General features: G+C 43.5%; 1 protein-coding gene across 2 annotated transcripts in view; it reads right to left on the reverse strand.

Annotated features, from left to right (window-relative positions):
- Window positions 1-8,681, reverse strand: part of LOC132888082 (rho guanine nucleotide exchange factor 17-like) — a 318,980-nt gene extending 310,299 nt beyond the window's left edge. Inside the window, exons 1-2 of one of the 2 annotated variants that reach the window (XM_060924045.1) lie at window positions 7,747-8,681; window positions 4,085-7,659 (exon numbers count right to left, since the gene is read on the reverse strand). In XM_060924045.1, coding sequence (XP_060780028.1) covers window positions 4,085-7,659; window positions 7,747-8,275 — 4,104 coding nt within the window. In that variant the 5' untranslated portion in view covers window positions 8,276-8,681. Of the gene's footprint in view, window positions 1-4,084 lie in introns of both variants that reach the window. The other variant, XM_060924044.1, reaches the window with a different exon arrangement.
- Window positions 8,682-11,781: the final 3,100 nt, after the last annotated feature.

Raw genomic sequence — 11,781 nt, forward strand, 5'->3', positions numbered from 1 at the left:
ATTAATAATTTCCAAGCCAATGTGTGATTTTCTTTGTATTATATAGACACACCAACAAACAAGTGAGGATATTGGAAAATAAATGTTACTCGATGTCCCAGATGTAGTTTGCATGAAAAATATGAGTGGTGTATTTTCCAATAAAGCACTCATGTCTATATTATATAGAACATAAAAAAATGGAAATGAGTGTTTTACTGGGAAATATCCCACTCGTATTTTTTCATTCAAACTAAATCTGGGACACTGAGATCCAAAACTGTGACAAAGAAGTCACTCGTGAGGAAATCGATGAATTGTTCTGATAAATTTGGGTACTTTTTGTTTGCGAACGTGTCAACATTATAAAAAGAAAATCACACGTTTGCTTGAAGTTGAAAGACTCACATTTTTTGTACGAAATACTTCACGGACCTGAGCGACATATTTAAATATAGCATTGGAATGGAATGGAATATATATCCTATATATTCCATTCAGCTAGCATGATATTGAACAAGTCGAAGATGAGTAGCTGAATGGAATATATCTGATATACCATGAAAAAAGCCAGCCAATATTATTATTATTATTATACATTCCTTTAAAGTGTTCAACGCGTCTTTCTCTTTCAAAATTCTCTCAAAATCTTCCGTATTTAACAAAGCAAACCTGGTGGCCATGTTTGTTTACAAATAGTCACAGTCGCTTTCTAGCGTGGAAATTTTATGTCTCCGACGTGTGACGTCATGTTGTCTTGACGACCATGCAATATCGCAAACCATATTCAATGCTCATTCTCCATTGGGTAGAGTGATGTAATATACATAGGATAAGCGATATGCTAACAATATTGTATGCTATCAAACCAAATGAATGAAACCTGCTATAAGGAAATAGAATACGTGTTTTTATTCCATCGAGAAAGTGTCCTGTATGGATAATAACTTGATATTTCACTCCGATGACATCACTCCCAGTGTTTTCCCGCTGACTAGACGCACGCTGTCAAAATGGTGAATCAGTTCAGAATTAAAATTTTGATAACCTTGCTTTTTTTTGTGGATGTGTCCATATAATACAAAAAACATTACACAGTGGTGCTATGATATGAAGTTTGTCTTCTCGTGTTGAAAATATTTTCACTCTTTTGCTATGCTCACTCGTGATATATAGTCACCACTCGAAGATAAACCTCATATCTTTGCATAACCATGTAATATCCCCTCTCTCCTATACACAAGCTTTTGTTTATCACTTTTGTTCGATTATTTAATTTTAGCCCAGTATGTCAGTCAATTTGTTCATGTTATGATCAGCAAGCCACTCCCAGCAGTCTCAAAAGTAGCCGGTCACCGGCGGCAAATCGCCGGCTATGGCTTGTTACAATGCCGCCGGCTATTGTCAGTCGAGTCACAAAATTTAATATTAAATATTTCTGACAGCAAAAAAAAGTTGTGAATGTAAATTAAATCCACTATGTCATGTATGTCCGTTGCCGCGTCAACTGTGTTTACATCCTCGACACGAGTGCAGCCATTACTGCCGCCTGTGTTGCCAGATTGCGCGTTTTCCTGCCCAATTTGGGTGGTTTTAAGTGCATTTTGGCGGGTTTTGAACATATTTTGGGCTGTAAAACGTCAGCAGTATCTGGCAACATATTTTTTTTACTTAATACAAGAAATTAATGGATGCCAACGTTTTTGCCAAAATGGTATTTTATTTTCCATTGTTTAGGCAGCTTCAGCATCATACTGTGAGATTCTGTTCAAATTGTTTTTTTCTTCTATGAAGCCTGAGCCATTTATTTTATTAGTTTATAACTATTGTTTAATTTAGTCTTCAGGAGAGACTGCCTGCACACAGCACTAGTATTAATAGTTTTTTTTCTTACATGAAAGCTGAGGCATTTATATTATATTTTAAGGTAACTTCATGTTGTGCTGTGAGGTTCTCTGCACTTTAACTTTTGAACCAACAGGAGCATTTGGATAAGTAAAGCCTATTTTCTGCATTTTTGTAGTCCTGGTAATCTTTTATATTGGTAAAGTTGTTTATAGGACCATTTCTCAGTGTCTGTTTTTTTAATCAATAGTTTTTCAGTAATAACTTAATATTTAACATATCACTCAATTTTAAACAACCCCCACGCCTCCCCCATAGTCTCCAAAATTTCTGTGGGAAACACTGGCATGCGTAACAACGCTAATCAAGCTTAAGCTAGACGACCCGCCTCAAATACCCGTCCCGGGTAAATGTTATCCCAATTTTAGATGGCCTGTTCCAAACCATCCCGCCCCATGAAAAATTCGTACTTGCATATCTATCTATCTAATATATATATATATATATATATCCATCCCTGCACGCTTTGCGTGCATTATGTCTGCCGCTGGCAGACATTTTACCATTTTACACCCTGCTGTAAATTATTTGTACCCTGCTATTCTCCCAAACTTTGAAGCCCCTGCACTCCAGCTCATAGTTGGCTCTTATGAATATAAGGGAGTATAGTTCTTATACTACAGACAGACCTCTTTTGCAGAAACAGTACACAGTATGTGCAAACATGGTCTGTGGTGCAGACAAACCAATTTCAAGATACAAGTGGGTTCAATTCTCATGCAACCCACCAAGCAAACATTGAACCAAATTATAAAAAAAAGGTCATGAAGCAGGATTTCTGAGGCTGCTATTCCAGGTACACAGTGCATTTTAGTTTACTTACCTTTATTCGTTTGCCAAACAAGTCTAGATGATCAGGTGCTAATGCTAATTTTTTTTTTAATCCTTTACAATATATATATATATATTATATATATATATATATATATATATATATATATATATATATATATATTTTGCACCAAGATTGGGAGTGTACCCTCAAACCAAGTGTATGCATGCAAAAGACAGAGAGGCTACTGTGAATGATGACTTGGATTGGACCCAACGATCCAAGCTGAAAGTCAACGCCAGGAAGGCATTTGAACTCTTATCTAGGTCATAATGACACATCATTAAGCAGAAAAAAAATAAAACATTTAAATATCACGATGCAGGAATGTTGGTTAACCAATACACTATCGTTCAAGGTAATTCATTTGCACCCATTGTAATCAGCTGCCTAAATTTCAGCAGCACACAAAGAATCAAAAATCACCAGGCAACAACAAAATCTAGAGAAAAAGTACACAACCATAAAAGGTGCTAACAGAGAATAAGACCTAGCCTTGTCCTACAAAAGGGTGGATTCATTAAACACATACAAAGAAGAAACTAATCTCTAAAAATGTGCAACACTTTGGAATAAATCTTAATCTATATATACACCCAAGTGCAGTGTGCTCTTAAATCTAAAATATATCGAGGCCATTTCACAGGAACGACAACAAGGCAGCCATTAGAAAATGTTATAACAAACTGTTCCCTAAGCTAGCTTGTTATCTAAATACACAAGGAGGTAAAATGATCTGCCCAAAACATGCCAGGAAAGAATGAGCATGGCTTTTCAAACAGCTAGAGGAAAGAAAAAAGTGTATATGCACTTGCACTGAAGAAAGTGAGGCACATGGGACATATCATGCATACACACACAAAGCTATACATTCATACTAAGCAAACGCTTGAGGAATAGAAGAAAAACATCCTCAGAGAAAGATTCCTATTTTTCTGTATCTAATCTTTCACAAAATCACAGCTTGTTCCATAAAGGAACTTCACTGGAATCTGAGGCAATATGTTTCACAAAACGAAACCGGCGGGCATGGATACCACTTCTGATATCCACATGCACACACATGCTACTTCAAGATTTAGCTCTGACTGTTCGACAGGATGATTGAGCCAACCCATCTTTGGTCTAATGCAGTCCAAGACTCCATTTGCAACAGCTCATTCATAAGTTGCCTAAATATTTGAGTATTCCTTTAACCTTTGGTGCACACTTTGGCGGTTTCAACTTAAAGCAATATAAAAGAAACAAGATTTTCCCTTTGAAAGAATACATGAATACACCACCACCACACACGCACACTTCATATTCAGTCATGTACCAGGATCATATAGACATGAAACTCAACCAAAAAAGATACATGCAACCTACCACTCGTGGTTTGGTTTTCAGCGGGGCCTGAGTCAGCTCATCACTGGACTTCCTCTGCAGTTTGGGGTCAATGGTGGTTGTTGCAGGAACAGAGCTGGTACCTTCCATAACCGCTCCATCAGGAGAGGCATCTGAAGATCCCTCAGGTGGATTCAAGGCCAGGATGTACTGTTGTGTCACATCCTCTAAAGATGGAGTTCCCTCTCTGTGTCTGTGTCTTGCGAGTTGTTGGGGTTCAAGGCTCTTGAAAGAACCACGTTGCTGGTTAGATGGTGTAATGGGCACAAATGTTGCAGGCTCACTGGCATGGCGTACATGTTTCGGCCTTACTTTAGGTACAGGAAGCTGAGGCGGGATGGACTTGGAGGGCTCCAGATGATCTTCATAGGTTTGATCCTCTTGCTGCTCCTCTAATTGGTCCCCGTCATCACAAGACTGTTGGTGTGCAACTCGGTGTGTACGTTTCTTGTAACCACGACGGCTTATACAAGGAGACAGCACCTGGGCCAGCTTTGGGTCAAAGGGCAATTTTGGCTCCTCGCTGTTCACTTTATTCACTCCATTGCGGTCAAGATGGCAGGGTAAAACATGCTCCGACTGTGATCGAGACCTCCTGTTGGAATACAGCTGGCATTGCTCACTGTTCAGCTCCCACAGCTCATCTCTTTGCTCTGACAAGATCGGCTCACTGCTGGAAGGAGGAATGGGCTGCTCCAACTCGGTGATCGGTTCGTTAGAATGTTTCTGGACTTCAAGTGTTGGAGGAGCCAGTTCTCCCCGTCTGCTGGGGTCACTAAAGCTCTTCTTTTTCACCGCTTTTCCATTTGCCTTCTCATCGATGAGCTTGTCCATTGCACCGGGTTCATGCATTATGCTTTGTATCACAGTGCTGTAATCCCGCAGAGAATCACTATGCACTGACAGGTCACTCGCTGCACTGCCGGTACACTCGGACAGATCCGCTGCTGAGTAATCTGCACTTACACCCACCTTTGAGTTTAGAGAGAGTGAGCCAAGTAGGTTGCTGTCCATGGAAAAGCTGTTACTGCCATCCTCTGCCACCGAGCGATTTCGATGTGGCATGGGATCACTGAGAGAACGGTAAGCAGATTCACCATTCGACTCCCCATTACTGCCATTGCTAGAGTCTGAGCCATTGTTGGCAGCTGAGGAGAATTTTCTTCGTCTTCGGAGAGCACTGGGAGTAGGCGGAGCCTCTAAAGAAGCTTGGTTTACAGTTTTACTGATGCTTACATCTCCTATAGCTACAGCCTCATATTCTGTTCTCACAGACGGGGCAGGAGTGGAAAGAGACGTCTCTGGCATCATGCTGGGTGACTGTTCCTCATAAAATCCAGACGGAGTCCAAACAGTGAGTGTCTGGCCTAGCAAGTCTGTGCCAGACGGCAATCCTCCGTATGAGCCAGGCTCCGGCTCTGTAACAATTCCTTCATCTGTCAAGCTTGACTCATGTCCTGAAAGTTCATCCAATAACTTATCACCAAACATGTTCTCCTCTGAATTTCCCCTTGGTAAACATTTTCCACTTTCTCCATCAAGCTGTTTTTGGGTTACAGTATCTACAATCTGTCCATCCATTCTCTCCACCTGCTTTGTCTGATTAGTTTCCTTGTCATCTTCCACCATGTCAATATTCCCATTTCTTTTAAACCCTACAAGATCATCATCATCGTCATAATCTTTGTTAGCACTCATTTGACAAATATCCCTTATTACCTGTCTTGCTTCTTGAATGTAGCGATCTTGTAGAGGGGTTGGGATTGGCTCTTCATAATCATAACCTCTGCAATCGTCACTCTCTACCTCTCTGTCAGAGATGACGGCTCGATCTCCATCACTTTCACAGTCCAGTCTTTGCTCGGAGGAACTCCTCATAGCTGACCCTAATGGTTTCTCTGAGTAAGTAAAAGATTTGGTCCTCCTCAAAGTAGCAGTGAGGTCCTTAAGCGAGGGCCTTCTAGAGTTCAACCCTGAGGTTCTTGAGCCCATTCTGTACATCGTTGTTGCACTTTGAACACCCTGAAAGCTAGAGTTTAGTCTTTCCTCACCATCTTGGCCTCTCTTCTTCATCCTCAGATCTGATAAATCAGTTTTCAGGTAACTCAGCAGTGACAGAGTTTCTGAAGCAATATCAGGATTTGACATGGATATTCTGTCTTTATCTTTTTCATGACTGACAGAATGGCGGCCAAGTCTGTTTTCTGCAGCATTAGGAACACCTTCTCCTTGATTCAAGCTAGGCACCAGCCGGGGACGAACACGCACAGGGGCACGAGAAAAATTGTCTCCATGCCCAAAACTAGGTGAGCGATACATAGTAGCATTGCCATGATATGTTTTGCTTAAGACAGAAGATGAGGCTCTGCTGGATGGTGAACTCACAAGATCTTCAGCCTTCAGTGTCTCAGTGCTGGAATATCTGCTGCTACAGCGTGACCCCAACGGGGTAGAGAGAAATGAGGGAATGGTCACTTTTGACACACGGGATACAAATGGGACGTTACTGGTGCCAACCTGTCCTTCAGAAGCTTTACATAGACGCCTATAACTGTCCTGAACCACAGAGGAACCTTGAGCTGTGTGTTCTCTCTCCCATATCTGCCCACTAAAGCAGGCCTTAGACCGCAAGCTGTCAAGCCTGCGTCCCTCCATTTGAGAATCACATGAACGCTGGTGGCGCTCCAGGTGCTCCATCATCATGTGCTGGTCATCACTGTCATCAGACTCTTCATTCTCTCTACTGCAATTGCTTTTCTTCTTTTTCCTCAAAGAACGACGTCGAACCTGGTGAGCTAATCCTGCTGGGCTGTCTTCCTCACTACCTGAAGACCGATGAGAGAGTTTGGCCCAGGCATCATGCTTGTTCCTTGAAACGTGTGCGCCAATTCCTTCACTGCTGTGCACAAACGAGAGGGTTTTTCTACCTGTCTGCCCTCCAGATTTGTCCTCGTCTTCTCCAGAACTCAGTCTCTCACAAGTGCTCACCGGTTCCACGGAAGAGCCCCTCTGTGGTTTTGAGGAAGTATGTGAGGAATGCAAACTATCTGATGGCTGCGGCTGCTCACTGTAAGCACATGAATGGGACCTGAGAGGCAGTGCAACAGAACTAGTGCGAGGTGGAGGGGTGGGTGGAGTGGGTCGGAGGTCACTGTCTGCCCAGTCCTTTCTGCTCCTGATCCGAGTCTCAACTCTACTTATATCCGTTGACAGCTTTCTAAGATCACCATCATGAGAATGCGTTTCTGTTCTAAAAACAGAGTCCATACCCTGACATTTATTAGCATCACGATCGGAGCTGTTCGTATCCTGCCAGCGTCCTCTTGGCTGCAGTGGCAAGTGCCTGTCGCTCTTGTCTGAGGATGTGTTGCAGGAATAATGAAGGTGATAGTCATCAGATTTCAAGTCCTCTCCATCGGACATTGACTTGTGCTTCTTTCTATGACCATCCCCAAAAAGCTCTCTAATTTTCGTAACGCTCGGCCAGCTCGAATCGACATGAATAGTCTCACCTTGGGAAGAGCGATGGCGGCGATGAGACTTGTATGATGAAATTCCTAGGACACAAAGATCGTCTTCTGAATTTAAAGCGTTACCACTAAAGCTGTCAGAGCCATCACTGATTTCAGAATAATCACTCTTACCTGCCTTCGTACCACCGCCGAGCTTTCGAACCCTCCGCTTAGGACCTCTATCCGAGTCGGAGCCAGAGACGGACTCTTGACACTTACAATCCGAAAGTTTGTCGCTCAGGATTCCTGAAAGATCTTTATTCTGATCTGGGAAACATCTTGAAACGTCCTGGGAAGACGATCTATCTGGAGATCTAATCCTGGGTGAAACTGCAGACTGAAAGACTGCGGTGTTGGTTCCAAACTTTTCTGAGAGCTGGCGGATTGAGGGTGAAATGGAATGAGTGGAGCCTTTCTTCAGCTCTGCCCTCGAGAGGCTGGCTGCTGAGATTTTGGAAACTTTTCTAGCCACAGCAGCACTGCGCATATCCGAGGGCTGTGCAGCCGGAGGGGGAAGGGCTCCTCCAGTCTCCAAATCCTCCAAGCCGTGGCGCTGATCCTCAGCTCCAGAACCGCTTTTATTGGCTTTCCAATTGTGCAACTTTTTGAAAGAGACACTCCGGTAAACCGCAGCTTTGCTCTGTGGCTCCTTCTCTGCCATCGCGTCTCTCTTTCCTCAAGCCTTTTTGGGCTCGAAATTCCCTCCTTGTGTGGTTTGTTTTGAGTTCACCGATAGATCCCCAGTCTGTTTCTGCGTCTTTGTTGATACAAAGTATAAACTAACGCTGCGCGCCCATTGATCCGGCTCTGTTTTGACACAACAAATCCAACTTTGTCAACTTTACAAAACTTTACACTTCAGGGAAAGTGAAAAAAGCGCGGCGCGTTTCCCAGCATTGCTTTCCTTCCGCTTGATTTCCATCCATGGAGAAGGAAAAGAGGCTCAAAGTCTGAATAGCAAGCTTCCAACCTGTTGAACTCAGCAGCACATTTGCCCAAAGTAAATCCCATTTCGGAAGGTGATAGGGTCTCTGTGTGAACGCATCCTTCTTTCCGACACTAGTGTGTTCACCATGAATCAGACATCATTAAGGTTGACTTATGTGCTGTTTTTTTTTTTTTTTTTGGTGTGTTTTGCATGCCTAAATGGCTGGTGGGAGTGAGTGAAGGAGGGCGGGACTGGGATTGGGACTGGAGCATGGGGAAGGGGGGAGAGTCAGAGCCCCTGGGGTAATGGGGGAAGAAGAACTGCACTTCCTCTCTGATGGGAACACACACTATCATGCTGCTAAATAAACATTAGGAGAGTGCTATTTACATCCTGGATGTAGAGCAAGAGCTACTGGATGTTTAAAAAAAATACCTAATGAATTCAAATTCTACTGATTCCCATCAAAAGAAAGCACACTTGTCCTCTCTGAAGCAGTGAACATACATACCCAGAGCAGTGGGCAGCCATGTTAACAGCGCCCGGGGAGCTGTTGGGAGTTAGGTGCCTTGCTCAAGAGCACCTCAGCCATATTAACCTAACTGCATGTCTTTGGACTGTGGGGGAAACCGGAGGAAACCCATGCGGACACGGGGAGAACATGCAAACTCCACACATACCCCTTTTCCACCAAATCAGTTCCAGGGCTGGTTCACAACTCGTTCAACTTGCGAACCGGCTGAGAACCAGTTTGCTTTTCCATAGCTCGGGGTGCTAAGGCTGCTGGGCCATAGAAGGTTCACGCTGCACGCTGCATGCTGCACGCTACACGCTACACGTTCACGTGAAGAACCGGACCCTGGGCCATTAAACTTCATGCTTGGATGTTCACGTGTTGCGTCTGTTCTACTTTGACCGAGTAACCAACAATACGGACTCTTCGGATGACGACGATTGCTTCATTCTGCTTTTACTGAGACAGAGGAAGAGAAAAAGGAACAGAATTTGGAGCCGAGAACACTTCCTTCTGAGAGAAACCCGTGGTGAATTTCACCGAACATTCTATAATCTGCTTGACAATCCCGATGAAGAACTATTTTTCAATTATACCATTCAATTATATTTTTTCTGAAGTTTTCCCCTGAAAGCATAGAGGTATCTCCCTAGACCCGTTCTGATTGGCTGGCGCGGCGGTGACCGCATGCATTGACTGGAATTTCCATCTTCACGCCTAGAAAAAAGTGTGCATGTTCATTTCACGCGTGAAGTGTGCAGCGTGCAGCGTGCAACGTGAACGCCGTTCTATGGCCCAGAGCAAGTCATGCTACGTTTGTCCACTTTTCTTTACACGCGTGTAGCGTGTAGTGTGCAGCGTGAACCTTCTATGGCCCAGCTGCCTAAGGGGAGCCACGTCATTACGTCACTGTATACGTCAGTTACGTCGCTGCGTTTGCATAAACCTTGGCGCGAACATCGAAGCAACAACAACAACAACAATAATGGATGACTGCTGCTTTACTGCATCCATGATATCTCGTCGCTTATTTAAAAATGGCACCCTCTCTCTATTGGTCTTAACAACTCCGTCCCCCCGCTGATGTACAGTAAGCAGTTCTTTCCTCTAGCCCAGCAAAGAGCTGGTGCTACCCTGGAACCGGTTTTTCTGCCCCAGAGCCAGTTCTTTGTCAGTGGAAACAGAAAACCTGGTTCCAAACTAAGCACTGGCCCTGAACCAGCCCTGGAACTGATTTGGTGGGTTCAAACCCAGAACCTTCTTGCTGTGAGGCAACCGTGCTAACCACTACACCACCCACAGTGGTGTAGTGTTTGCACTCTGTCTTGAGAGTAAACTATGAAAAAATGTCCTGCATTCCCCGCTCATACAAGTCACTGATTCAGGGTTTATTGCCCTCCTGACTAGAGGCATTTTAGCATTTTTCTCATATTTGTACGATGAATTCCTAGCTTACGGCTTCAATCCCATTCTCCCACGTATCTTGATTGGTTTCCTCCCATGCAATGCAATGGACGAACATCCCTTCCACAGTAGTGTTTTTCTGCACCGCAATCCATGCGCCACTATCCTGACCAGAATAAAGTGATTACTAAACACAAGTGAATGGATGCATGTACTATTTGTAAACTGATGTTTTATACACTGCTTGTTTTATGCAGTGCACCAGGCCCCATGTTGGAAGATCACTTTAGTTACTTGGAATTGTAATAGCCCTAGTGGCCTAGTGGTTAGTGTGTCCGCCTCGAGATCACAAGTGCTACTCATGGTCGGGTCATACCAGAGACCAACATAAAAATGGTACCTACTGCCATCTGGTAAGGCACGCTGTAATACAGATGTGAGTAGGGAGTCAAACTCTCGTGGTTACCAGAGGACTAGCCCCCCACTTTAAGCCTAGCTATGTAATAGGCCGAGGGCTATGGAAACGGAGATCGGCGTCGCCCTGTGCACCACATGGTGTGGGAAAGACTTTAATTTTTGATTGATTGTGATATATATACACAGTGGTGCTTGAAAGTTTGTGAACCCTTTAGAATTTTCTATATTTCTGCATAAATATGAACTAAAACATCATCAGATTTTCACACAAGTCCTAAAAGTAGATAAAGAGAACCCAGTTAAACAAATGAGACGAAAATATTATACTTGGTCATTTATTTATTGAGGAAAATGATCCAATATTACATATCTGTGAGTGGCAAAAGTATGTGAACCTTTGCTTTCAGTATCTGGTGTGACCCCCTTGTGCAGCAATAACTGCAACTAAACTTTTGTGGTAACTGTTGATCAGTCCTGTACACCGGCTCAGAGGAATTTTAGCCCATTCCTCTGAACAGAACAGCTTCAACTCTGGGATGTTGGTGGGTTTCCTCACATGAACTGCTCGCTTCAGGTCCTTCCACAGCATTTCGATTGGATTAAGGTCAGGACTTTGACTTGGCCATTCCAAAACATTAACTTTATTCTTCTTTAACTATTCTTTGGTAGAACAACTTGTGTGCTTAGGGTCGTTGTCTTGCTGCATGACCCACCTTCTCCTGAAATTCAGTTCATGGACAGATGTCCTGACATTTTCCTTTAGAATTCACTGGTATAATTCAGAATTCACTGTTCCATCAATGATGGCAAGCTGTCCTGGCCCAAACCATGATCCTACCACCACCATGTTTCACAGATGGGATAAGGTTCTTATGCTGGAATGCAGTGTTTTCCTTTCTCCAAA

This window comes from Neoarius graeffei, chromosome 6, assembly GCF_027579695.1.
Source record: "Neoarius graeffei isolate fNeoGra1 chromosome 6, fNeoGra1.pri, whole genome shotgun sequence".
In the NCBI taxonomy this organism is placed as follows: domain Eukaryota; kingdom Metazoa; phylum Chordata; class Actinopteri; order Siluriformes; family Ariidae; genus Neoarius; species Neoarius graeffei.